Here is a 27,589-nt window from a genome sequence, read left to right as displayed (position 1 = left end):
CTGGAGGCCGGGGCCGGCGGCCTTCCCGCCTCGCCCTCCCTTCTCTCGGCCCCGTGTGAGCTCACTCACCGCGGCCTCCTTCCTTTGTTCCTTTTGTGAGTCGCTCACCCTGAGCCAGCGCGCGGGGGGGGGGGGACAGCTGTGCACCCCACCCTTCCCGACAGCTGTGCACCCCACCCTTCCCGACAGCGTTTTTTTTATTTTTTGCTCACACAGTGCCGAAGGTAAGGCTTTCCTTTTTCTCCACCATGGACAGCATCCAGTGGACCGCTAGCTGTCCGGAGAGGATGCTGTCTTCCAGCATTCACAGTCAAGGTTAATCCCTCCGTTCACAGTCCACACAATGGCGTGGCAACTCTCGGATCATGAATAGCTTCCCGTCTGATCCTCCTGCTGTTACACACACACACACACACACACACACAGCCACAAAGGAGCTCTCTTGCGATTCCCCAAAGTGTTGTCTCATTAGGTCCCTGGTGAAGGAAGCAGGTCTGACTCAGGGCTTTGCGTTTGTTCTGGCAGGTTCCTGGTTGCTGACCTCCAGCAGGGGTAGAGGGGGCGGGGCAGGGCATGCCCCTGCACTGGGTCTTTCTTCCTTTGGTGAGCCAAGAGACTTGTTCAGCCCTGCAGTGTCTTCATCCCTTAACTCTATAACCTGTGGGGTTTTTTGGGGGGGGGTGTTAAGGGAGGGAGGGGGCTCACTGGAGATGTTTCAACTTGTCACACCTGTGGTGTGGGGCTGCTCTGGGGGTGCTGTTAGTCTATCCTGGGCTTCCCAGGAGGAGGGGGCGCTATGGGAGGCCTTGCTTCTGCTCTCCCTCTCCCTGTGTAGGTGTGAATTGTCTCGTTAGCAGAGCCTGGCCTGCTGGGTGCCCCAGCTGCTTGGCTGGTGCTGGCCTTAGCCAGGAGCGCTGCAGCACCTGTGCTAAGTGCTCTCCTCTGCCCGGCCTGGGCCGCCTCTCTCCCAGCCTGCTCCACTTTAGAAGTGCGATTGCCTTGTGTAAGGAGGAAGCTTGCAGGCAGGTTCTAGATCCCTGCCAGCCGGGACAAGCTTGGGTGGGTCTGAAATGAGCCCAGTCTCCCACCCCTGAGAGACCCCCCGCCAGGAAACAAAGGGCGTGGCTGATGGGGGCTCTCCTGGGAAAGGATTCCCCTGGGGTCCACAGCTGGAGCAGCAGATGGGAAGACGGAGGGTCAGCGTACCCGCAGGACACGGCCAAGGTCACAGCGCGGAGGTGACAGTTCTCCAGGCAGTGCTTCTCTCAGGGTGTGCTCACAGTGGGACACCTCTCTCTCCCTCCCCCACACAGGGACAGTGCGTTCACAGTCCGTATTCAGGGAGGTGGCGTCACCTGCCCCAGGGACATGGGCAGTCCCAGGTCTGGCAGTGAAGTCGGGAACAGTGGTACCCGGCAAGTTCTTGGACTCATAGTCTACGGGGCGCTGTTCTGTGCGTTGATAGGTTGGCACTCCCTTGAGATGTTGACAGTGCTGGGAGGGAAGCACCATGGCCTGCCCCATCCCTAGATGTGGCGATGAAGGCACAGAGTGCCAGGGACCTGCCCAAGGTCACCTCGCCTGCTCCTGGCAGTGCAGTACCAGAAGAGTCGCTGGGTCCCCACGATGGGCCCAGGCCGGGGCCGTGGATTTGTCCTTCTTCAGTCTCCCAGTGAGATGAGCAGTGTGCACCCGAGCCTTGTTCTCAGTTCCGGGAGTGCTCCAGGTGGCCCAGCGTGTGCTCAAGGTCACATGGCTGCACAGATGTCCTTAGGATTCGGGAACAGCAGGTGACACCCACTTGATACTTCAGTCGGTGGGTGGCGCCTGGAAGGGGTGGACACGTCCATGCTGGCCCACGTGGGGGCTGTGAATGACACGTCCATCCGACCTGCTGAATAAGCCAGGGTCACCTGCTGGTTCAGGCCACCTTCCCCCCATCCTTCCTCCTCCTCCTCCACCTCCTCCTCCACCTCTACCTCTTCTTCCTTCTCCTGCTCCTCCTCCTCCTCTTCCACTTGCACCTCTTCTTCTACCACCACCTCCTCCTCCTCTACCGCCACTTCTTCTTCCACCACCTTCTCCTCCTCCTCCTCCTCCTCCTGAGGCTCCCAGCTGCTCACATGGGACTCAGTGTCCTGACTTGCTGGTCTTGTTCTGCCCTTGGTCCCCTGACAGGGACTGTGGTGTCTCCTTTGTGGGAGAGCGGGTAGGAGGAGCACTGGAGACAGAGTCTCATGTCATGCTGCCCCTGCCTTGACCCCATACCTGCATGGCCTCGGCTCCTGTTACTTGCCTCCCCCTGGAGCAGCTGCTCTCGGAGGCAGAGTGGGCCGTTTGTCCACGTGTGCAGGCACCGAGCACGGAGCTCCCAGGAGCCCTGGCGGCTCTTGGAGGTAGTGACTGAACCCCCCAGTCCCGAGCCCAAGCACATGGGGCAGATGTTTTCTGAGCACAGGGGGCGCACCCCTGATAGCTGCCTCTGTTCCCCCGATTAGGTGGTGGTGAAAACCAAGACGGAATACGAACCTGACCGCAAGAAAGGGAAAGCGCGCTCCCCCAAGATAGCGGAGTTCACCGTCAGCATCACCGAGGGCGTCACCGAGAGGTTCAAGGTGAGTGGCCTGGGGCCGAGCCGGCACCTGTGTCCTGGGGGCGCGGGGGGAGGGTGTCCGCGGGGCTGCAGAGATGACCCGCAGAGGGACAGGAACAGGGCGGGACACGTTTATCTAGGCTGAGGATGCCCAGCTGTGCAAACCCCAGATCCGGCTCCCCACCTAGACGCTAACCTTGTGGATTTAATCCTTTGCAGTTTTCTTTTATCTTCAACATCAACAACAAAAAGATGTATCATTTGTTTTTACAAACAGGGAGAGCCCAGCCACAAGCTTTGTTTTAGACAAAGCTTATAAACATGGAAATGCACCTGCCACATGTTAAAATATTTACCTAGCAGCTGCGGAAGGAAGTAGACAATGCTAAAAGTTAACCGGCCATACTTACTCCGTGCCAGACGGGGCTCACAGCCCTGGGCCTATGAGAGCTCACGGATGGACAGCCATGCGGCGGCGGTGGCAGTGGCGGTGGCGGCGGCGGTGGCGGTGGGGTTGTCCTATGTCCCATCCTATGGATGGGAGGTGCAGGCACAGGTCATCACAGCTCTGTACACCACAGCTGCCTGGCCACCCCAGCCCCTGGCTTCAGCTTCTGTCCTAACTAGCTTCCAGCTGTCATGGGGTAGCACAGTGGCTGCCGACCGGGCTGGGCCCCAGCTGGTCTGAGTGGGAGGTCTCTAGGTGGCAGCAACTGAAGAACAAGTTGGGATTATGATGTTGTCTTTGAGAAGTTCGTGGGGGAAGGGCAAACAGTACGTGTCACGCAGATTCAAAAGGGTGAGCCGAGAGACCTCTGTGGGTTGTCAGCTCTGGACAGCGGCTCCGGCTGGCTCTCCAGTCCCCCTACTTGGATGGGTGAGCAGTTTGCTGATGTGGGGCACTCAGGTTCTCTGCAGGTTCTGGGCCCCTTGGATACCATTGTCTCCCATTTGGTTTCAGGATCATCTGAGGCGTACCGACCGCGGGCCTGGGCATCACCCTGTGCACTGGGCACAGGATAAGCCAGAGAGCCCGAAGGCTTTGCAGAGCGGGGAAGGCCAGGGCTTATTTGGCTATAACTGCCTCCTCCTGCCCGTCGCTCTGTTCTCCTCAAGCCTGCCTGGCACAGTGGGTGTCAGGGTGTCACCGTCTTCTGTGTCTCTGGCAGCGTTTACTGTGTTAGCACATCTGATCCTCCCTGAAACCTTCTTCCTACTACTGTTGAGATTGCACCTTTTTACAGATTAGGAGGTCAAGGTGGTGGGAGCTGTGTGTGTGTGTGTGTGTGTGTGTGTGTGTGTGTGTGTGTGTTGGTGGCTCCCAGCTTGTAGATTGGCACACGATTGAGGTTCATGGTCAGGACCACCCCCTCTTCCATGCTAGCCAGGTTAGCCGGAGCCTTGTCTGCCAACACTGCCCATCTGTCCTGTTGTCAAGGTGGTCTGATGGTCTGAGGGCCTGACTTGACCTTTGCCTTCACCCTGGTCTGTATCACTGCAGGTCCCTGCAGAGCAGGGAGCTGTGTGACCTCTGAAGAGCCCCTCCACCTGCCGAGTGTCCCTCTGGTGTCCCTGGCTGTGCTTTTCCCTCACGTTCACCTGGAGGAGGTCCCCAGGTCCCTCGCTTAAGGCACGGGTGACGCACATTTGCCACCAGGGCTTTTTCTTGGCAGCCACGCCTGGGACTCTGTGCAGTTACCTGGCTCCGGATGCCCAGAACCAGAAGGCCTGGGAAGAGCTCAGACCTCTGGTGCAGTGCTCCGAGCTTCCGGGGCCGGGGGCAGGGGCTGCTCTGCGCGCTGCCCCGCAGGGGTGTTATTGCGCCTTTGCAGATGGGGTTGTTGAGTCTTAGGTGGGTGCAGGGTGGGTTCACCTCATCTCTGGTTCCAGAGTCCAGGGTTCTGACGCTGTGCTGTTCCAGCTGCTTCGTGCTCGGGTGAGACTGTCCCCGCGCTTCATGCTGGTTACCACATCGGTCGCCACGTCTGCCCTGAGGAAGGCGCTGTTAGCACCTCTAGTGGACCCTTGAGGGGAAACTGAGGCAGAGGCCAGAACTCGGGCAGCCTGCTCTTGGCCATGACTCCAAGGTAACCCGGTTTAGGTTTGCAGGAGGAGGCTCGGCCCTGGGTCCTTCTGAATGCCCTTTCCCCCTCGTGCATTCTGAGCCCTTCTGGGAGCTGCCAGCCTGGCAGCTGCCATGAGTCCCAGAGCGCTCAGGCCTTTCTCCTGCCCCGCCCAGCAGGCACCAGCACCTCCCTGTCACTATTCTATGTTTTCTTCCTGGCTCTGTGTGTGTGTGTGTGTGTGTGTGTGTGTGTGTGTGTGTGTGTACACGTTTTGAGACAAGGTCTTCCAAGCTCCTCAAACTCAAGATCCTCCTACCTCAGCCTCATGACTGGCAGAATTACAGGCGCATACTACTGTGCCTTCTTCTGGAAGTATTTCTCTTCCTTTTGTTTCTCGCTTTGTGCCTTGGCTTCCCAGGTGTCCTCCCTTGGGACTTGGGAGCCATCCTCGGAGGGCCTGGGCAGCACCCACCCTTGCCTCCTTCTGGGCGTGGCCCAGAGTGGTGGTCTCTTGCAGTAAAGGCGCCTGAGTTTGGAATGAAAACTAGGCCAGAGCATTCCCCTGAGACGAGAAGGTTGGCCCAGACTGGAGGGCAGGGACTGTGTGTGCCGACAACCCACTCTGGAGGAGCCCGTGCCAGCCGCCATCCGGGCCTCTGCGCCATCTCTGGTGCTTAATGCACGCTCAGTAACAGCTTGATAAGTAAATGGATGACTAATTGTGCTGCTGGCCTCCCGTGGAGGGGGCTTGGCGGGATTCCCAGGCCCCCTGTGGGGCCTGTAGCTTGTTGAGTAAGCTCAGTGCCAGGCAGCTCACCAGCCGTGCCTTCTCTCTGGGCCATTTGTGAGGAGTAGTCTCTACAGGGGTCCTCTGTGACCAGCCCAAGGCCCCAGAGCCAGGGGGGTACAGGCAGGATGGGGGGGACCAGAAGCTAGCTCCAGGTGCTGGTCGGGTTGGCTTGCTGGTGTGGCCACTTCCTGGGGCCTTACAACTGATCAGGACTGTCGACAGATCCAAGGCCTTTAGGAATCAGAATCATCATCAGGATGTAGCGGCCCCAGAGTCCATGCTGCCAGCTTCCAGCGTGGAGAGGGCGGGGAACCTTCCATGGTGCCACACCGCCGCCTGCTTGGGGACGGTCTGAGGTTTGGCCCTGGCAAGGTGCCTGTGAGCTTGCTCTCTTCTGTGTCTGCTGGTTTGGCATCTTTCTGCTGGAGGGCAGGGTTGAGCCTGAGTGCAAGAAGGATCAGGAAGGCTGGAAATGCTGAGTGCGTGTCTCTCTGGGGCATCTTGCTGGTCTTTTGTTGCCCAGCGATATTTCTGTCATTCCTGAGTTCTGCACAAAAGGTACCTGTAGCCCATGCTAAGCATCAGCTGGTCAAAAATGGGGGCTAAGCCAGGCACTGGTGGCTCGAGCCTGTCATCTTAGCTACTCTGGAGGCTGAGATACGAGGATCATGGTTCAAAGCCAGCCCAGGCAGGAAAGTCCACGGGACTCTCATCTCCAACAAACCACCAGAAAATCATAAGTGGCGCTGTGGCTCAAGTGGTAGAGTGCTAGCCTTGAGCTGAAGAGCTCAGGAACAGCGCCCAGGCCCAGCGTTCAAACTCCATAACTGACAATAAATAAATGAATGGAGGCCTCTCCTTGTGAAAACTGGGGTGCGAGGGGGTGAGAGGAACAAGAAGTTAGACGTGGAGGACCAGCTGGCTCTGGCTGTGTTCCTCTTCCACCAGGAGCTAATGACAGCGGTGGGGGCCAGGACACCTTCCTGGGCCTGGGTGACCTGGCGACTTCTGCATGCCTGCTTCCCAGCTGTGTGTGTGGGAACCGAGGCAAGGCGTTCTGCGTCTCCCCGATGTGGAAGCAACAAGTCAACAGCGCTTCCTCTACACTCTCATTTGTGTAGTTCACGAGCCTCCTCTTTATATTCCTTTGGATGGCATCCTTGAGACAAAGCATCTTTTTTGGATGTTACTTTATGATTATCAAGGGAGGATTAATCTCTTGGCTACAAGGTTGCTAGGTTGGTTGCTAGGTAACAGCTGGCGGAGGGAAAGGCTTTGTACTGTTCTGCCACACAAGGGATGGCAGGATGAATCACTCCTTTGGCGGCCAAAAGTCTAGGCTCCTGATGTGGCTTATGACAAGGAGGAAAGCGGTCATTTAATTAATTGGAGGTGTACTGACGCTGAGAATAAGCCTGGGCTGAGCTGTTTCTCAAATGAACTATGCATAGACCTATTTTTAAGCCGTGTATTACCGTCTGTGCTGCGGGGTGCTGTTTCTTGAGTGCCGCCCTCCCAATCTTGGAAGACCCAGGGTGCAGCATGAGGCAGGTTCAGGAAGGTTCCCTATCCTGTATCCTGCCACATACAGGCTGTGGGCATGGAGAGGAACAGATTGTTTTTTGAGCTTTGCCTTTCAGCTAAGGGTGAGGAAGCTCAGGCCACACCCCTAACCTGTCCCTAGGTGAGAGTCCAAGATCAGCCTTCCCCCGCGGATGTCTTTCTGGGGGAGTATTGGGGGGGTGCAGCCTGAGATCTGGTTGTCTAGTCCTTGGAGCCTGCCAGCGCTGCTGCAGCAAGGTGTCCCTTGGCTTCCTGTCACAAAGGTTGTGTGGGTGGTTTGTTTCTTTTTCTCACATCTTAATGACCTTGAGCTTCCCGGGTGCCCATCTTCCACCCTCTCTAATAATCCCCTGGTGTGCTCCAAGACGCATTTGTTAAATATTTATGAATGGCGACACTCCTTAGCATTGAGCAATGTGGGTGTGTGTGTGCATCTGTGCGTGTCTGCGTGCGTGCGTGCATGTGTATGTGTGTGTATGTGTGTGTGTGTGTGTTGGGGGGGGAATCTTCCCTGGTAGCTGAGATCCTAGAAGGGTGTTTGGACAGTGGTTACGGTCAGCGGTTCTGTGTCCTGTGGGATTTGGTCAGCGGTAGCAGCATCTGCGGAATCCGCAAGCTCCAGGTCCAGCTGTGGAGGGGGCTGTGTTGGGATGAGGGTGGTGGTATGGGGGGGCTGCCCGGGGGGGCAGGGGAGCCCGTGTCTGAACACTCTTGTCTGGCTGGGCTACGGAGAGGACTTAGTGCTGTAGCCACAGAGATGTCAGGATTCATCTTTTCTCAAGATTGTTTTTGGAGGAGGGAAGACTGTATTAACCAACAGGCCCCCTCCCCCCCTCCCCGCCCCCGAGGGAGGACAGAGAGTGAGCAGCCGGCAGGCTGGCCATCGCCAGGCACTGTCCACCCAGTGCGTGCTGCCTGACCCCTGCACAGCACCGTTCCTGTCCCACAAGGATCCCCGGCACCCCGAGACATCCTCCAACCTCTGCCTCCCTCCTCTGGCTTATTTTCTAAAGGCTGTAGCTAAAATACTGTGGAAATGGTGGAATGTACAGTTCAACAGCCTCCATAATGTGCTACTGTCTTACTGTCTAGTCCTAGGGCCTTTTCATGTTCCCTAAACAAGAGGTCCCGTGCCTAGTAAGCTGCCTCTGCCACGCCCCTCCTCCTGTCTGTCCCTGGGGAGGGATGCCCCCGGTCTGGCAGGAGTCACGTGATGTGCAACGTTTAGATCTGGATTCCCACCTAGTGTCACATTTTCAAGATGGATCCGTTTGTGGCATGTCTCACCTGCAGGGTGGGGTGACCACCAAGTGATAACAGAGCTGGTCACTTGGGGGGGGAGATGAATGTCCAGTTTGGCCCTCCCCTGTTCCGAAGGAGGCAAGCCTTGGTCTAAAGAAAGGCAGGTGGGGTCTGTCTTGTGTAACCTGTGTGAGAATCCTTTTCCTTCTGAAACCAAGGCGTTTTGCTGGGGGCTGCGTGCTTGTGGCTGTGTCCCTCCGGGCCTGGCCTTCTCCCCCGCTGTGTGTCCACATTTCCCTCTTCCAGGGGGCCTGCCTGGACTGACGGACGCCGTTGGCGATCCCTCAATCCATCCTGAAGCCTGACTTTCAATGAGGCCACGGTCACAGGTGCCTGGGCTTAGACTTCAGGGCAACTTCATTTTTGGGAGGGGGACACGCTCACTTGTAATGTTACCCCAGGACCCAGCACCCTGGCCCTGTGGACGCCCATGTGCCCCTTTCTCAGACAGGAACCACAGGCCCCGCGGTCCCCAGAGGACAAAGGCCGGGCTCCTGAGGCTGCCAGGGCTCAGGGGTCCTCGTGAGCTCCTGTTTTCTCTGGTGGCCTGCGAAGCAGCAGAGCCCCCAGTGCCTGCCTGGGGGACTGTGGCTTTGTGTGTGTGGCCGAGGAAGCGGTCCCAGTGGCTCGGCAGGCCCTGGCTGCTGGGGCTGGGAGGGGAGGCAGCCTCGCCCCCGAGGCTGTCCCGGACCAGATGCTGGGCCCTGAGTTCCACATCTGGCTCCTCCTGGCCTCCCTGGAGCTGCCCGTGAGCTGTGTCCACACCTCGGCTTCCTAAACAAAAATCATATCTGGCCAGCACCGGTGGCTCACGCCTGTCATCCTAGCTGCTCAGGAGGCTGAGATCTGAGGATCGCGGTTCAAAGCCACCCTGAGCAGGAAAGTCCGTGACACTCTTTTTTTTAAATTTAATTTAATTTGTGAACATACTGTACAGAGGGGTTACAATTACATGGGCAGGATAATGCATACATTTCTTACCAAGCATTGCAGCCTCCTCCTTTGTTTACCATTCACATCCCCCATGACACTCTTATTTCCACAAAAACTACCAGAACACTGGAAGTGGTGCTGTGGCTCAAGTGGTAGAGCACTTGACTTGAGCTGAAGAGCCAGGCACAGTACCCAGGCCCTGAGTTCAAGACCCAAACTGACCAAAAAAAAAAAAAATCCTATCTGTAGCTGGAGCTCTCTGAACAAGGTTGGAATAAAGGAGCCCATCTAAACTGGAGGTGGCATAGATCAGGCGACAGACAGAAATGGGCTCAACAGCCATCTGGTTACCCCCCAGCCTCAGTGGCTGCCTCCTCCCAGATACCTGGTGCCTCTTCTAGAGCCTGCATGTGCTCTTGCAATACACGTATGTGTGTGTGTGTGCGCGCGTGTGCGCGTGCTTGTCTGCACCTGTCTATCTGTCCTGCCAGCCCCCTGACAGTCCTTGCCTCTTCTTCTAGGTCTCCGTGCTGGTCCTCTTCGCCCTGGCCTTCCTCACCTGCGTCGTCTTCCTGGTGGTCTACAAGGTGTACAAGTATGATCGCGCCTGCCCCGATGGGTTTGTCCTCAAGGTAAACCCCATTCATTCCTCCCCACCGGCCCAACCCGTCCAGTTCTTCCCTCTCTTCACCTTGAGGCCCCACAGCGGGGGTGGTGCTCTGCAGAGGGCTCCTTGCTGAAGGGGTGGCTGGGGAGCCTGGCGTGCAGGCAGAGGGCCTGGTGCACCGGTCCCACAGGACTGAACCCCTGGACTTGGTCCTGGGAGCTGAGCTGTGTCTGCAGGGAGCCGAGGCCTGGGGAGAAAAGGGAAGCAGGCTGGGTGTCCAAGGCCTGCTGCCTGGTCTGCTGCTCCTCTGCCAGCTGTGCCGGGCACAGAAACGCTCGCTCAGTTCCTTCCCATCCCGCCGCCTCAGAGCTACCGTGGCACGGAAGAGCCCGCGTGGGACGCAGGATGAAGGGCAGAGAACTAGAGAGGAAGCTGGGGAGGGGTGGCCTGCGGAGGGAAGCTCATCCGTGCTGGGGTCCTCGTGGCTCTCCACTCGGTGTCCGGTTCAGAACTTTCCAGAGCTCATGGCACATGGTTCTGTCCAGGCTTTGTCACAGCTCAGGTCCGAATGAAGCAGGAGGAGGAGCAGGGATTCCTGGTTCTGAGCATGCGCCAAGCCCCCTCGGCCTCAGGGCTCTGCACGGCCCGGGAGCTGGCAGAGCTCCTTCCACGGCGTGTGGCCACCCTCCGCCCTCCCATCACCCTGGGTGCCACCGCATGCCAGGAGCTCTGGCTGTCCCAGGTGGCGTATGCCAGCCAGGCAAAAATCCTGCCCCCACAAAGCCCTGCACCCTCCAGAGGCACCCCAAGTGAGGCGGGAGCGGAACAGGACAGAAGGGGCAGGAGGGACAAAAGGGAGAGTCTCCAGGGAGTGTCCCCAGCACAGGGAAGCCCCCAGTGTAGCCCGTGTGAGGTGCAGCAGCTCCTGATCCACACCCTGGGTGGGTGTCTGGAGAGGTGGCAGGCTTCCAAGCCTGAGGGCCAGGTGGCCCAGCCTGTGGAGGGACGCGTGGAGAGCGCAGGTGGAACCATGCCCTGGGGTCAGCTGTGGTACACGGGAGGACGGGAGATGCCCAGCTTATGGCCAGGCTGTGCAGCATCTTGAGTGTCAGACAAGGGCCTCTGAAGGAGACAGGAGAGCCAATCCCTGGGGCCACCTGGAAGGCTGCCGGGAGCCAGGAAAGAGGAGGTCTGGACTGAGCAGTGTGGGCAGGGGAGGAGTCAAAGGGGAGGGAGGACCAGGGATGATCTGGACCAAGAGGCTGATGTCATTGGGGAGGAGCCAAAGGCAAGACTCAGGGCACCTGATCCCCAGATCCACTGGGGCTGAGCCCCCACCGCAGCCCCTGCACCCCATGCTGCTTCCCTTTGGGTTTTTGGCCCCACTCGCGCTCCCTTGCCAGCAAGCCCGTCCTGCCGGGTGAGCTTGTGTAGGAGGGAGATGGCGGGAGACAGCATGGCCGCACCACCCGCCCCAGCCCGTCCCACAGGATGTCCTCGCCGCACAAGACGTGCCCTCGTCTTCTAGTGACTGCGTCAAAACAAATGACCTTATTTGGTGAAGCTGACTGTCCTGCCACCCGTCCCCAGGAAATGCGGTTTGTGGCATCTGCTGGATGCCCAGTGGTTGAGGCCTCGTCAGGGCCAGGCTGGCACGCAGCTGTGCTTCTGAGGACAGGACCCACGCCGCCTTTGCCCATCGGGCTGGCTGCTTGGTTCTCCAAGCCCAGAGAAGGCGCTGGGGACCTACTGGGGAGGGAGGGGCCAGCCGAGGGCCGTGTGGCACCCCCGGAACCTCCACGGCTGCCTTGTCTTACAGAACACCCAGTGCATCCCGGAGGGCCTGGAGAGCTACTACGCGGAGCAAGACTCCAGCGCCCGGGAGAAGTTTTACACCGTCATCAACCACTACAACCTGGCGAAGCAGAGCATTACCCGCTCCGTGTCGCCCTGGATGTCGGTCCTGTCGGAGGAGAAGCTGTCGGAGCAGGAGACCGAAGCGGCGGAGAAGGCGGCTTAGCAAGCTGGGGAAGTTCTTTACAGTGCGTCACTTGAAGGTAACGAAGGGACTCCGCGGGACGTTTCATTACATATAATTACCGATAAGTTAGAGGTTACTCATTAAGGTGCAATCGCTTCTGTTTGCTACTGCTGCTTTGCAAAAAAACCCTGCTGCCGACCACCCATGGTGTCAGACCAAGTACACACGGGCCTTGCTTAAAGAGCTCTGCCACCACCGTCTCCAGTGAGGACGCCCCACTGGCATGTGCCCGGTGCCGGTCAGAAAGTGACACCGGACATGCCAGGGGTTTGGACTAAAGATCATGACTCATGCATTTTTCTCATTTCCCCCCTTAAAACTACCTTGCTGTTTGCAAACCTTACTCCGTAGCCATAACTGGAGTGATCCGGCTTCCCGCTTCCCACCGGCTGTTGCCAGCGCCACCTGCAGAGCTGCACCCTAGGGAGGTGTAGAGCAGCAGGTGGCACAGCCAGGTGCCCCTGCTGGTATCGACTGCGTAGCCCCAAGGGCATGGTCTTAACACGCTGTCTGTGGGTCCCCGCTGTCTCTGGCATCTGGGCAATCATGGTGCCCAGAGTGGGCTGGGAGAACACGGGGTGGGGGAGCAGGAGACAGGGCTGGGGTCAGGGGTGGCAATACTCGGCATGGGTGGCTGTCATCTGGGGGGTGTGGCCACAGGGAGAGAGAAGCCGCTTCGTTCACTTGTTATGAATGTTAGGTTTGGAAAGGCAGCGTGGTGGGAAAGCCATCATTCCCTGAGCAAGCCGGGCTGCGGTAGCTTTGATTCCGGGACCAGGTCTGAGTCCCTTGATGGAGGGAGCTGGCAGGGAGGCTGGGGGTGGGCTGGGGTGGCACTTGCAAGTAGGACATTTCAACCCACAATCTTTGTAAGAAAATTATGTTTCAACTTGAATCTTGACATTAAAGTATATGTTTACAAAATTGCCAGTTAGATAACGCAAGTGTGTATGACAATTAAATGGATAAAAGCGATCACACTTTCTTCCCTGTCGTTTGAATGTGTTGTTTTCTGGTGGACATGTCGGAGAGTTTCATTTGTTTAGATCAGAAGAAGCTGAGGAGGACCTTGGTCCCGCTGCTCTTCCCTGAGGGGGGCTTCTGTTGTGTGGCTGAACGGCACAGGTCTCGCGTGATGGCAGCGTGGAGGCGTGCCCGTGCAGGGGCGCATTTGTCTGGCAGGAATGCACGAAGGGCAACCAAGGTGTGCCCAGTGTGTCCTGCACATGACCACACACACGTGGGTTGGCAAGCGTGTGTGTTTTAGCAGACGTGAACTTGTTTACTGTGTGTTCCCACGTAACTTCTCACATCTCAGTGTGTGTAAATAAATAAAGAGCTCGCAGCCTCTGGGCACTGCTTGTTCACATACTTGTCTGGCCGGGGGCGATGGGAGCTGGCTCCTGCCCACCAGATGCCAGACCATCCGGGCCACAGGCCACATGCTCTCGGTTACCCCTGGGTGAGCCTGTGGCCGCTCTCAGGAGGGCAGCGCGCGGCACAGGGGTAGCGGCAGGCCTGCTCCTCTGGGGCCTGATGGGAGCAGCGTCTGGGGTTGGGCCAGGCAGAGGGTGGGCTGCGCCTCAGAGCCCCAGTGTAGACAAACCAACGACGCAGCACTGGCTGGAGTCACATTTATTACATTCACGTGGACTGTTCCACGACACCGACTTGGAATCAGGGACTCGGGCAGGCAAGAAGCCACAGGAAGCAAGAGACAGCCATTTTGGGAGGGGTGCTTCTAGCTGGGGTCTTGCCTGAGCCTCCTGGGCTGGGCAGGGCAGGAGAGCCAACGACGTGTGCAGGGTGAACAGGCCCCTCACGCCCTACGTGGTCTCGGCAGAGAGGCTGCTGGCCACGTGGCCCTGCCACCTCCACACGTTCCAGTCCTGTGCCTCCCAGCTTTCAGCGGGCTGCCTTCCTCGGCTTCCTTTCCGTGAAGTTCCTGTCTCAGCCGCTGCCCTCCCATCATCCACCTGGCACGGCCGTGCCCTGGCACCGAGCCCGAGGGTGCCGGCTGTGTCTGAGAGGTCCATGCAGCCTCGGCCACCGCGAGCTAGCTGTCATACCAGTCGAGGAAGAGCAGCGAGAAGGAGCACATGACCAGGAAGAAGAGGATCCACACGCGGAAGCCGGCGTTGTTCTTAATGGCCTGCCGGGCAGAGGAGGGATGGGTACCGCAGCGCCGCCCTCCCCCCGGGCCACAGCGCTGCTGCCCTTCTCCAACTGCTGTCCTGCTTACTAAGAGGGGCCAGATAGAGCCCCACCGGGGACAGGGAGGTGGCACTTCTGCCCCTTGCAGAGCCCCGAACCCTGGAGGTCTTGCCCCGTCCCCCAGGGCGCGCGCGCGCATACACACACACACACACACACACACACACACTCCATCCAGGGCGCGCGCGCGCACACACACTCTCTCTCTCTCTCTCCATCCCAGAGTACGGGCCGGGCCGGGCCGGGGAGAGCTTGGGGCACGAGGCAGCGGGCCTGGGGTCTCGCACAGCGGCCAGGGCCTTCAGCACACCACTCCTCAGAGCGCAGGGAGCCGCACCTCAGCACCACCACGGGGGGGGGGGGAGGGGAGCAGCTGCGGGACACCTGTGTCCTCGGCCATGCCCCGCTTGGCCGGCCCTGACTGCGACCCCAGGGCCACACACTTGCAGGGGGGCCTGGGCCCACCCCATCGGGCTGTGGCCGCCCTGCCAGTGGAAATGCTGTGGCCGGGGCCCAGGAGAACCCCTTCTCCCCGCTCCCAGAGCCTGGGAGCACCCCCCTCCTCCTCCTGCCCACCTGGGACCCGGAAGTACCCCCCCCCACACACACCACCTGGGGTCTAGAGGTACCATCTCCCACCCCTCTCCCAGGGCTCAGGAGCACCCACCTCCCGGATGTCCTCGTTGCCCTCCTTGATGTTCTCAGTGGCCCCAACCACGAGCTGGTGGATGCTGTCGATCTCGGCTTCCTGCGGAGGGAAAGGGTAAAGCCACGGGGCCCTCCTCTCTGCTGACGAGAGCCCGTGAACCTGACAGCACCCCGCTTCTAGGAAGGGGAGACAAAGCTCCGCGAAGGAGCAGCTGTGCATGGACGGCCACACGCCGGGGCTCCCGGGTCTCTGTCCCCCTCCCTAGGGTCCAGACGAGTAAGCTTCGGCACGGCGTGTGTGTAAGCACGTGCTTGCTTCAAAAACAGTGCGTGGGGCGGAGGCGCTGTGTGAGCAGCGGAGGGAACATGGGGTCGCAGTCTCCCACGGGACAGGGTGATGGCAGTCACCATTCAAGCACAGGGCTCGTATGTCAGCCCGGAGGAGCAGGAGGGACTTGGGGGTCCTGCTGGCCCCCTCTCAGCTGTGTGGGCCAGCACTGTTCTCTTCTGAATGGACTGACCCCTGCCGCGCTCCGGTGAGGTGTGTGATACGAACCCACAACGCGGATGAAAACCCAAGAAACACTTCCTGGTCCTGGGGAGGTGGGGCGGCGGCTCCCGGGCGCCCCTCCCCGCGCTGCGTGCCTCTGCGTGTGGGGGGGGGCAGCTGTCCCGGGACACGGATGCAGAGTCCTGACAGCAGCGGAATCCTCAGGGACTCCTCCAAGACGGCTGCCGGCCCAGGAAGCGGCACCGTGCCCACCACCCTGCCCGGGGCTGCGCTCCCGTGAGAGCCTGTGAGGCCCTGTGCGCCAGCGTCTCCGGCTCCGGCTACGTGAAGCACAGGTGCCAGCCCTGCCAGGCAGGAGGAGCCAGCCGGGGAAGGGCTGAGCCCAGGGCCTGGGCCCACGTCACACGGCTCAAGTGGCCCCACGCGGCAGCCTCACACACAGGCTCTCCTGGGGCCACCCAGAAAAATGTGGACTTTCAAACCCTTCCACAGCGGAGGGCGCCCCAAAGAAACGCTTCCAGAAATGTAGGCAGAAGAGCCGCGCAGACGTGGGCCCACTGCAGGGTGGCTGAGCTCCCCTAACGCTGCAGGCTGCACAGGTGCTTCTGCAGGCACCTCTGAACCCTACAGCAGTCCTGCAGGGCCACCCCATTTCAGAGAGGGCAGATGGGAAGAGCAGAGGGGCTATCCAGCCTTCTTGGGGGCAGCCAGGACTAACAGCCGCCTGGCCTGAGCCCCAGGTCCCACTGCATCCTGCTTCTGCTACTGCTCCCCCCTCCCCCAGCCCTAGAGGCTTTGGCCTGAGGATTCTGTGGGTGCCACTGGCTACAGCACCTGGCTCTGCTCCCATCTGCAGACCGGACCCTTCAGAGCTATACCTTAAAACTACTGTGCTTTTGATTTTGCTTACCTGTTGCAAAACCTTTTCGGTGAATATCTCTTGGAGTCTGGAAATTTCAACCACTTTCCCTTCAATTTGCCTGCATCAGAAGAAGAATCGATAGGTTACACGTTAAGTCAGCCCTTGGCAGTCAGAGCCCTGGGCCAGGTCTCTAGGGGAAGCATTTTGTCCCTCAGGAGAGGAGCAGCAGGCAGGCAGGCCATGCCAGGCAAGGAAGAGCTGGGCTGGGACATCGACCTCCACTGCTGTCACCTTCCTGTGTCCAGGCTCGATCCTATGCACTGGGTGGAAACTGACCCAAGAGGGGGCTTGGTCAGTGTCCTCTGCATCCTGGGCCACTTTCTGGGGACCCGGGAAGACAGAGTTGTGCTACAAAAGGCAATCTCCACGACGAAGTCCTGGGCCTAGTCTGGTTACCTAGCAACACAGGCTGGGCATTCAAAAGCCAAGACAGCATGCTAATGCCTCAACCTGAAGAAAACCTATCTCCTAGTCAACTCCTTGTTGCAAGGAAAACCCCTCCAGTTTGCAAAGGTCACATCTGGCTTGGCAGCTGAGCCTCTGCCTGGCTGGAAACACTTCAGGGGCACAGGGGCACCTGGGGTGGGTGGGGCCTTGTCTGTCTAGAAAGAGAAGCAGACACAGAAGCAGGCACAGGCCGAGCAATGCGACTCCAGCACAAGGCAGAGGCCATCAGGCAGGCGGAGGTGGGAGGCAGCATGGGGGGCGGGGGGCTGGGGGGGCACAGGTGCCTGCCCTGCCCAGGACACCATGGTGGTCAGCCCCGTGCTGTGGGGGTGGACCCTTGCCGTGGGGTGCTCCGTCAACACACTGCTTCCCTCTGAGGGGCCAGGCTCCGGGGAGCCTGGGCAACAGGCGGCTGGACTCTTTCCGCAGGCCCTCGAGTGCAAAGGTCATGGACCGGGCAGTGTCTGCCCCAGCCCAGCCCTGCCGCCGTGGTTTGGATATGCGTGCGAGTCACTCTGCCTGGCACCAAAGCCAATGAATACAGTTCCCAGTTCTTGCAAAGGCCAAGCAGGCCAGGCGCTTGCCGGCATCTGCATGCGTACCTCACTTCATCGAACAGGCTGTTCATTTCTCCAATGAGCCGCTGATTTTCTTGTTCAAACTGCAAGGAAGCAGATACCGGATGACGTCACACCGAGTCAGGCATGGGTTTTCCCTGAGACCTGTTCCCTTCACATCACGGCCACCCCGGGTGTGCCAGGGATCATGAGCCAGTGTGGGGAACCCCCCCCCCCGCCGTCTCCCCCATGTGACGCCTGCTGTGTGGTATGGGGGAGGGACACAGCCTCAGGTCAGCCTCTGACCGCCCACTCTCCTCCCGCTGAGCACACTGCTCACCACAGCTGCCTGAGTCTGGTAGCAGTGTTTTTAGATGAAGAAGGACGTGGTGCGGCGAGGATTTGGACAGGGAGAGAAGGAAGGGAAGAGGCTGACCAGGCCCACAGACTTCTGGCCGGACCTGACAGGGACAGGGGTGCAGAACTGGAGGAGATGCACTGTCCAGTGGTTAGGCCGGGGCAGGCCTCGGGGGCTCATGTCTGGGAGTAAAGGCCATCTTGAGTTAACTGGGCAGAGCTACTCCAAAGAAGACAAGATCTGAGGTTGACCACTGCCAACACCTTCCTCACCTGAGACCATGACCCTCCTGGTGCCACAGCGGCTCAGGGCCCGGCGCTGGCTCCTCCCATGTGGCCCAATGCCAGCCGCTCCAGCGGAGCTGGGTTGGCTCCTGAGTGCCAAGTCCTTTCTCATCTTTCTATCTGTGGCTTAGCATTTGCTAAAAATACCTGAGGATGCCACCATTCATGTTGGGCCATGGGGTACGTCATCCACGCTCCAGACTCCCTGGTGACTGAGCCAACTCGGGCGAGAACTGGGTGGAGCCCAACTTGGAGCACACATGCCAGCCGTTCTATCACATCTGCTGTCAAGCCACAGAGATGCTCAGTGCCAGGCACTCGGTGGGAAGGCGGGCGGGCACAGGCGTGAGCCCCCCTTCCCCTCCCCAGGCTCCACTGAGGACCCAGTTTGTCACGTGTTCAGTCACCTGTCCACTTGCCACCCCCACTTCCAGGTGTCCCCTGCTCCTTGCTCACCGAGTCCAGGCAGACTGCCCCCTGCTGCCCCAAACCCTCTGCAGACCTTGCAGAGCAGGTCCGAGGCACGGTGTCCTCGTCTGTGATCCACCACGGCATCATCTGCCACCATGAGCACCTCCATCTTTCGCACGGCACGTGTGCCCATCCAATTTTCTGAGCTCTCTGCCTGGCCTGGTTTATCGGTTGGCCTCTCAGCAAGCCGCTGAGCTGCTTCCTCCATTCCCCCACGCTGGGCTCTGTCCTGACAGTTCTCAGCTAGTTCAAGGCTGGACGGACGGACACATGACCAGGTACCGGTTCTTGGCCCCGTGGCTCACTCTAACGCAGAGGCCTTGCTCTGTCCCCATCTACTAGGACAGAAAATAGGGGCTTGGCCAAACTATCCGGAGGGCGGCAGTGACTCCCGCAGGACCACTCGGCCACAGAGGCTGCCCAACCTGCGACTGGGGTTTGAATTTAGCAGCGGAGAGGCTGTTTATTTAAAGAGAATAAAGATTTCACTTTTGTGTTTGAAAGTATCTGCTCTGTCAACTTTCAACACATCAGTGACCAAGAGACCAGTATTTAAGGACAACCTATAATTACTTGGCTTGCAGGTGCTATGTTCACCCACTAATACTCAGGTATTACTCAGGTGTTTTTTTTCCCCTCCAGTGGGACAAAAGCTCAAAGAACTTTTCTAATGATAAATACAGTCCTGTCATTTTAAATCCACAGCCCTTTTAAGCTTTGAACCTGTTCCTCAACAGACTCTCGTGGTCTGGACGACTCTTGACAAAGCTGGCCTGTGGTGGAGTGCTGGCCTCTCTTCCAGTCTGGGAAGGTGGTACTGGCCGAGGCTCACAGTGGTGCACACGCCGGTTCTGGCCGGTCTCCTCGCTCCCCACCGGTTCTCCGTGCCCCAGGCTTCACAAAGAGCACCTCCCCTCAGAGGGTGGGTTCCATTGAAAACGAGGGACAAAAGACTCCCTACTCCTGGCAAGTGCTCGGTCACTATTTACTGACCTGACCCTTGGCCAATGGGACATGTGGGTGGCTGGCCCTGGGCCAGTCAGTGGGTGGTAGGTACATCAGTCTCTCTGCAGGTAGCCTGGGGAGTCTTAGCTGTGGGGAGCACTGTGGCCTTGGGCAGGGAACTTTCCTCACCTCTGTCACTAGAATGGGGACATCAGCACTTAAGCAGGGCTGTGAGTAGGAACACAAGAACTGAAACATGCAAGTTGCTGACATGTGTGCATCATACATGAGACTGCTCTCAGTGAACGACATGACTAGAGTGCCAAGATGTCTGGAGCCCCCTACCCATCTCCTGCTCTGAGGCACTGGGAAAGACGTACACAGCTACCCTCTAGTGTCTGTGTACCCAGAAAACACAACCTGGCCACAAGTACTCCTGTCTACTAGATACTAAGCACCTTTCTGTAGGGCTCAAGTTGAAGGCTGTGGACCATCACTGAGGTGACTGGATCATGAATGCTCTGATCTAGTCTGCTAACAGATTCTGGATTGGATGGCGTCTTGGGGAGGCGCCATCTAGTTGAAGGAAGGAGGTCACTGGGGCCTGCCCTGGGGGAGGGGCTGTATCTTGTCCCAGCTCCTCTGTCTCACTAGGTCAGTTCCTGGCTGTTCACTAAATGATCAGCTCTCTCCACTACCCCCACCCGCCACGAGCCAGCAGACCACAGACTGTAACCTCTGGTATCATGAGCCCAAATAAGTCATTCCCCTCTCAAGTTGTTTGTCTGAGGTATTTTGTCATAGTGACACAGCTGACAAACCCTGAAAGTAACTGAAAGGAAGAGCAGAGGCCCAGGTGGGCAGGCAAGCGGCCTTGGAGCATGCAGCTGGGCGGGTCATGCTTCAGGTTCCGGTGCCTCATCTGCTGTGTGGTTTAGCCTCCACCCAGACACAGCGCCACGCTCTGGCCAGACTGCTCCCTCCGTGCCCTTCTCCCTGCATCCTAACCACACAGCATCACGGTTGGCGGCCTAGGGCTTGGGCACTGGGTGACTTTGGAGAGGAGACTTCGGCTGTGTGTAAAATGGGCCCGACGTGCTCACAGTGGCCATGCGTGTGAGGTAGCATCATGAACGGCCTTCCAGAAGGCAGCTAGACTTTCCAATGGGGTTCCACTAAAGGCTTCTAACCTGGTTTAGTGGGTAAAAAACCACAGTTACGTACTTCCATAAAATTAATTTTTCTTAGTGTATGCTGATACTGGGGCTTAAATGCAGGTGGGTTTTGAGTAAAATAAAGATGGGCTTAAAAGGGAAGAATTTTTTTTTTTGGTCCCGTCGTGGGGCCTGAACTCTGGGCCTGAGCGCTGTCCCTCAGCTCTTCAGCTCAAGGCTAGCGCTCTACCACTTGAGCCACAGCGCCACTTCCAGCTTTTTTCTTTTTGCTTATGTGGTGCTGAAGAATCGAACCCAGGGCCTCAGGCATGCAAGGCAAGTGCTCTACCATTGAGCCAACTTCCCAGCCCAAAAAAGGGAAGAATTTTAACATTAGCAAAGAGTTTGGTTATTCTCAACCTGACCAGGAAACTTGCCTCTGCTAACCCAAAGACCTGGCTACACCTGTATCAGGAGTTATAAATGGAAACTTGATGTACAAACCCTCCACATGCCCATCTTGGGATCTGTAACAACTGTTCTGAGTGAAGTAATGAATTGCTACGATCAGGCCTAATTCATTATTACGCCCCAAGGAAAAATTCTGAAAGAGTGATTATGAATTGTGACTCTAATTTGCTATACCACTTTTCAACTGAAAACCAATAGTGTGGTATTTTCTCTTCATTTTCAGGAGTAAGCCTTTAAGATAGAATTTGGGTTAGAGTCAGATATACGACATGGCACTTCACGATTACTCCCTATTAGGGAAGCTATGAACTGGACATGAAGTGCACTGCTGTGAAAGGACCCCTCGTGCCAGCCCCAGCCACTGCGGTGACACAAGGGATGACACGGGTCCTGAGAAGCTGACACGGCGAGGCTGACAGGCCTGACTGTACTGGGGATGTGCCTGGCGCGTGCGAGGGCTATGAGCCTGTGCAGGAGCTGAGCAGCCCCCGCGCCTGCACCTGCTTCTCCAGGCGTCACAGTTCCAGAGGAACACACCCCAGCTGAAACCAACTTCCTCTCCCCAAACTGCACGGGCAGTGAGATGAGGCGGGCTCAGCCCAGAGCTCTCATCATCTGGGGGGGAGGGGGAGGTAGGGGGGAGCACGGTGGCAGCTGGTGGGCTGCCTGGGCGCACCTTGTGCACAGCCAGGGCTTCTGGGCCACACGTCTGCAAGGGTTACGTGAACTTGGTTGCTCATCGCTACCTCAGTGGGAAAGAGAAAATTCTCAGAGAACTCCTCTTCCTGCTGTGGTTATTTCCTGCATGAAAAATGGTCAGGAGCACAACTGAACTTACTTAGCACTCAAACAGAAATGTGTTTTTCTCTTCTTTTCCCTTTTCCTTCCCTTCAAGTTTCGTTTTAAAAAGAAAATAGGGTTTATGGGGGTTTGAACTCAGGGCCTCAAGCTTGCTGGGCAAGCACTCTATCCTTTGAGCCATGTGCCCAGATATTCCAAAATTTGGTTATATTTATACGGTCTTGTGTTTTTGACCAGGCCAGCCAAGATCCTGCTACCCACGCTTCCTGCCTGGCAAGGGTTATACACACCAGCACTATGCAGCGTATCTGTTGACACAGGGTCTCACAAATTTTTGTCTGGGCTGGCCTCAAACTACAGTCCTCTAAATCTCTGCCTCCTGAGCAGCTGGGAATAGAGGCATGGATCACCACATCCAACCACAAATGTGTTCTTTCTTAATGAAGAGATGAGGCTGTACACGTTTATGCCTAGCAATGCAGCACTGCCAAGACGTCTGGGGGCCCATAACTCCTTTCCACTAATGACATCATTCTATATAAATTGGTAAGGAAAAAAAGGAAGCTTCTAAGCATCTTCTATCATTATTTAGCTGTTAGAAGGGAACGTGATGAGCCGTTCTCATCTGTGGGCTTCTCTGCCACCAGCGCTGCGTCGCTAGGAGATGCCCACACCTCCTTCGTGCCTGTGCGTATTGGGTCTAAAGGACCCCTCCTTCAGCATCCTCCACGCTCTAACATCTGCAGCCAGAGCCCCACCACACGCCAGATGCCTGCCACCACGTCCACAGGCACACTCCACCTGTCTGCACCCGCCGGCCTGTCTTCTGGGCCTCCTTTCCTAGAAAACGCCAGGCTCCCCTCCTTCCACACCTGCCCCTGAGAACACCAGACCCAGGGCTTCTCCCACATGTCCTCTCTCCACCTGGACCACAGTCCCTGGCTCTGGCCCCCTCCACACTCTAGACATTGTGAGGCACCAGGGCATGCCCTGCCAGACAGAGCCTACGCGGAGGAAGTGGGGGGGAGTGGAGGTGGAGAGGATGGGAGCTGCTTCCTTAGCGTTCTTGTATGGACAGACGTGAGTACTGCGCTTAGACACACAGCAGCAGCAGAGCTGGAGCACAGCGAGCTGCAAAGGTCCGGGGTTGGCTTTGAGCTCCCAGGGCAAGGGCAGGAAAGCAGACAGGCGGCCGCTCACAGGTGACGACAGCATGGGACTGGAGCTGCGTGCGGTGAGCTGTGAGCTTACACACAAAATGACGTGTGCAGCCACTCCTGTGTGGCCTGACCCTGCTCCTCCCCCGCCCCTCGCTTTGCCTGCGTGTCAGTTGTCTTCCCTGGTCCAGTGTCACCACACTCAGCAGGAATGCTGAGATGGGGTACAAAAGGGTGCAAAACCTGTGCTCACAGGCTTTGGAGCTGGAGTGGGGGCCAGCGCTCACGTGCTGCTCCGTGAGGCGGCCTCGGCCGGGCTCTGTGTGCCTCGTTTCCTTCAGCTGTGTGACAGTGGTCATCTGTCCTTCCCTCCTCATTACCAGGATTGAGAGCCCTGGCAGATGGCAGGTGCTCATAGTATAAATCATGTAACTTCCCACACGGACACGCAGCCTTGGAGTCCTTCAGAAGCTGCGGCTTTGCCATTTAAAACACCTGCAGCTGTCAAACTGCACTCGCTAAAGTGCACCTACTGGACAGATAACCGCAGACATTGCTCTGGCCTGCGGAGCACAGGGTCTTCTGCGTGGAGGCCCTCGGCGAAGCCAACAGCAGCACAGGGGCCTTGGTCTGCGGGGCGGGGCAAAGGCTGGAGCCATCCTTAGTGGGCCGAGCTTTGGCTGGGAACCCAGCTTTCCCACTTAACCAGGGGCCTCTGTCCCGCGTGCAGGTGAGTACGATAGAGCTCCTCTGCTGTGGAGCACTACCCCCGGTGAGGCTACACTCAGGCAGGCCCAGCCTCGAGGAGGCACGCTGTGTGGAACCTGCTCTCGACGTGGGGCTGGGACAGCGTGGCCTCAGGGAGGGGTGTTCCTCAGGAAACATCTGTCCAAGCACTGCAGCCCCAATGTCCAGGCCTCTGGCACCCTAACATCCAGAAAGCCAGACACATTGCTGGGAGCTGCCAGGGCTCTTACCAAAACTGACCCGAGATGACAAGGGACAGGCGCTGGCTCCCGGGGACAGACAAGTCAGTCAGGAGGAGGTGAGGCCTGCCCCTGATGCACCGGCAAGACATGGCTTAGGCCTTCTTCCTATCTCCCTAACCCCAGCCACTCGATGATCAAACCCTCTCTACAAGTCTTAAAGACCCATTTAATCCAGAAGGCCATTTTACGGCTGGTGGAGACATCTATTATTAGTAAAATTATCCCGAGGCAATCTCTCCTTTAATTATGCTGCTGAACATTTAAAACACATGAAAAGCATACTAGGGACTGGGAAATCAAGCGGGTAAGTGTATATAAAGCATACAAAAATCAGGACAAGGGCACTCAGCATGACCTACTCAGGGGTGTCTCAGGCCAGAGCTAAAGGAGTGTGGGCAGGGAGTAGCATTACCATTTGTATTTCTTCCGGGGACAGCTCGTCTTCACCCTTGCCATCACCCCACGCTCCCACCTCCGGCTGTGCTTCAGACAAGAGCTTCTCTGTGAAAATAGAATGGAAACTGATAAAAGGCCAAATATTCACTTTAGAATAGAGTAGCTCAGGACACGGGCTATTAAAGATGAGACAGAACAGGACTGCACAGCTATGTCCGAATTATGTTGGATCATATGCAGCCATTGCCAGTAGGAGGAGAAAATGGGGGGAGAAAGCGGGAGGAGGGGGGAGAGAAAGGAGGGGAGGGAAAGGGGGAGGGGGAGAGGGAGAGGGGGAGGGAGAGAGGGAAAGTGGTGTAGGAGGAGGTCAGGAGATAAATTACAAATGAGTACAAGAAGAATGCATGCTGGCTGGGCAGAAAATTGAAGGAAAAAGTCTAAGGGTCCAGATGTGAACCAGTGACCAAGGCGATGTCCAACACTGTCAACTGGAGGAATGAGTAGCCAAAGTAGTGCTCCACCTAGAACCACACCACCCAGAGCTGCGCCGAATCCTTTTATCTAGCCCAAGTCTCAGGTTTCCAAGAGAAAAATGAACAAAACGAAGGTAAGTAAGGGACGCCATCCTTACAGCCCAGGGTCAGAGTCTCTGTCAACCCTGGATACACGGAGCACCTGTGCGCTACAGCAGGCACAAAGGGAGAGGGCAGGCATGCCCCAGCAGGGCTGGAGCGGGTGGGAGGGGGCTGGGATGGAGAGGAAGCACCGTCTGTCTCAGAAAATGCGCAGTGCTCTCCTTCTCAGGGGTGATCCAGGCCAGGCGGGTGGAACTTGGCGTCCCGGTATGGTCTGGTCCGGGCCGGTCCGGTCTGGTTGGGAGTGCTCCTTGCTCGCTCTAGTGCTGACTTGCAGCTGCCACCTGCACGCAGGCAGGTGCTCGTGACCTGGCACATGGAGCCAGACCGGGCTCCCGGCCCTGCTCCGCTCACTCCCCACTCCCACCTCCAGCCACGCTGACCCCAGGCAGCACTGCCCTGTCCTCCACTGACCCCGCCCCAAACCTGCAGGTTGCCCCTGTGTGTTCCACCTACTAGCTGGCCTGAGCACAGGCACTCATCCCTGCACGATGGGATGAGTGAGGGCTGCTGCAGCAGTCTCCTGCCGTGCACTGACTGCCCGTCTTGCCATGACACCAGCTTCTCAACTTCTGCTGGCCTCTATCCATTCTTAGCTTCAAACCAAACTTGCCACAATGCACACGTGCAGGCCTCTGCCTCCTCCATCCTAGCTCTCGGGCGGGTAAAGATGGCGCTCCCTCCAGGCCCTGCTCTCTAGCCCTGGGTGGCGCTCGCTCCTGTCCTGGGCCTGCACCGCAGCTCCCCAGGGGCCGTGAGACTCCCCTGTGGTGGCTTTAGAGGCAGTCTCTCCATGTAGCCCAGACTGGCCTGGGACTCTCCATCCTCCGGCTTCAACCTCCTAGGCTGGGCAGGCAGCAGCAGCATGCCTGGCGCTCCTCCAGACTGTACTGTAGTATCAAAGCCGTCAGCCTCAGGGGGAGATGCAGTGGGGGAGGGGGTCCGAGTGCTCATCCTCCAGGAACCCCTTCACAGCACACACAATGGTATACCAACTGCATAGCAACCTAATGCCTGTCTCCCCACTGGGCCTGAAGGAAGTCTATTTTCTACTACTGCCTAGCACCCTAGCATCCAGCCTAGCACCCAGCATAGCATTCGGGGCAGGCTTGGGGCAGCAAGGGCAGACTGGCTGAGGACTTTCTGGTGAGGTCTGATCTGTCAGGTCTACAGGGCTGGTACTCTCAGCAGCTCACAGTCCTTCTTGAAGGAAGGAAGGAGTGGGTGAACAAATGAATGTGAAGGCAACATCTGGCCTCAGTGGAAAGCCAGTGCTACTCTTTCCCCGATGCCAAACTTGGAGCGGGTTATATGACATTCCAGCCCTAGAGCTCTCCCCCGTCAAAGCCGGGGCCTGAAATCAGGTCTGCTGACTCACCCCCACATGCCAGCTGGGTGAGGGGCTTCCTCCTGCAACCGTGCCAACTCCAGAGGGGGCCTCTGGCACCCCTAGGCTTTTAAAGCCATGGCACAGAAGACACAATCCTGCTTGTAAAATGCAGGGAGCAAGCTGGGCAGGGGTGCTCGTCACGCCTGCAATCCCAGCTACTCAGGAGGCTGAGATCTGAGGATCAAGCCAGTCTGCGCAGCAAAGTCCCCGCGAGACTTTTTTTTTCTGTCGGTTGTGGGGCTTGAATGCTGGGCCTGGGCGCTGTCCCTCAGCTCTTCAGTTCAAGGCTAGCGCTCTACCACTTGAGCTATAGCGCCACTTCTGGTTTTCGAGTGGCTTATTGGAGATAAGAGTTTCTTGGACTTTCTTTCCCGGGCTGGCTTTGAACCGTGATCCTCAGATCTCAGCCTCCTGAGTAGCTAGGATTACAGGCGTGAGCCACCAGCGCCAGGCTTCCTCCAGACTTTTATCTCCAGTTAACCACTCAAAAACTGGAAGTGGAGCTGTGGCTCAAGTGGTAGAGCACTAGCCTTGAGCAACAAAGCTCAGGGACAGTGCCCTGGCTCTGAGTTCAAGCCTCATGACTGACCCCCCCACCCCCTCCAAAAAATGCAGGGAGTAAATGAGATGGACAGAGAGTTTATATAACTTGGGCCTCAGAGCCCTGGCCTTCTTCCTTGGACTAGTTACCCAGCCTCCGAGCCTCTTGGAGCAGCACAGCACCCAGCTAGCTGCTCATAGAGGGCGCTGCTCGGACACTCCTAGCACTCAGGGAGACCGCACACGCCGCATGTATGGCCCACTGGCGCTGGCTGGGGAAGGCTGCTGAGGCCACAGCTCCACACAGCCATGTGGCGGGGTGAGGGCACGATGCCTGCCCCGACACCGCTCGGCACACAGCCCCCACACTGCCTCCTCAGTCACAGCTTGGACCCCATGGCCAGGGCCCAGCACCAGTAGCCCCTTTTCCAGGACCCCAGCTGACTCCTCCCACCCAACAGTGACAGGCGCAACACACCACCACCCTCCCTCTGCCCTGTGACTACACCCGCCACCACTGCGCCCTCTGCCATCTGATTACACCCGCCACCACTGCTCCCTCTGCCCTGTGACTGCACCCGCCACCACTGCGCCCTCTGCCATCTGACTACACCCGCCACCACTGCTCCCTCTGCCCTGTGACTGCACCTGTCACCACTGCGCCCTCTGCCATCTGACTGCACCCGCCACCACTGCTCCCTCTGCCCTGTGACTGCACCCGCCACCACTGCTCCCTCTGCCATCTGACTACACCCGCCACCACTGCGCCCTCTGCCCTCTGACTGCACCCGCCACCACTGCGCC

The 27,589-nt window shown here is 58.0% G+C and overlaps 2 protein-coding genes across 2 annotated transcripts in view; one reads left to right on the top strand and one right to left on the bottom strand.

The window, feature by feature from the left end:
- Positions 1–12,875, top strand: part of LOC105991306 (neuron-specific protein family member 1) — a 13,412-nt gene extending 537 nt beyond the window's left edge. The window contains exons 2-4 of the mRNA XM_013023916.1: positions 2,499–2,615; positions 9,769–9,879; positions 11,674–12,875. Of these exons, the coding sequence (XP_012879370.1) occupies positions 2,499–2,615; positions 9,769–9,879; positions 11,674–11,874 (429 nt within the window). The 3' untranslated portion in view covers positions 11,875–12,875. The remainder of the gene's footprint in view (positions 1–2,498; positions 2,616–9,768; positions 9,880–11,673) is intronic.
- A 640-nt stretch (positions 12,876–13,515) lies between these two features.
- The window catches only part of Stx18 (syntaxin 18), an 85,779-nt gene continuing 71,705 nt past the window's right edge, over positions 13,516–27,589 (bottom strand). Inside the window, exons 7-11 of the mRNA XM_013023965.1 lie at positions 24,237–24,325; positions 17,240–17,298; positions 16,179–16,248; positions 14,777–14,857; positions 13,516–14,047 (exon numbers count right to left, since the gene is read on the bottom strand). Of these exons, the coding sequence (XP_012879419.1) occupies positions 13,952–14,047; positions 14,777–14,857; positions 16,179–16,248; positions 17,240–17,298; positions 24,237–24,325 (395 nt within the window). The 3' untranslated portion in view covers positions 13,516–13,951. The remainder of the gene's footprint in view (positions 14,048–14,776; positions 14,858–16,178; positions 16,249–17,239; positions 17,299–24,236; positions 24,326–27,589) is intronic.

The sequence above is a fragment of the Dipodomys ordii genome, unplaced genomic scaffold (genome assembly GCF_000151885.1).
Source record: "Dipodomys ordii isolate 6190 unplaced genomic scaffold, Dord_2.0 Scaffold71, whole genome shotgun sequence".
Lineage (NCBI taxonomy): Eukaryota > Metazoa > Chordata > Mammalia > Rodentia > Heteromyidae > Dipodomys > Dipodomys ordii.
Note: the sequence above shows the minus strand (reverse complement) of the source record. Positions and strands in the feature narration are given on the sequence as shown.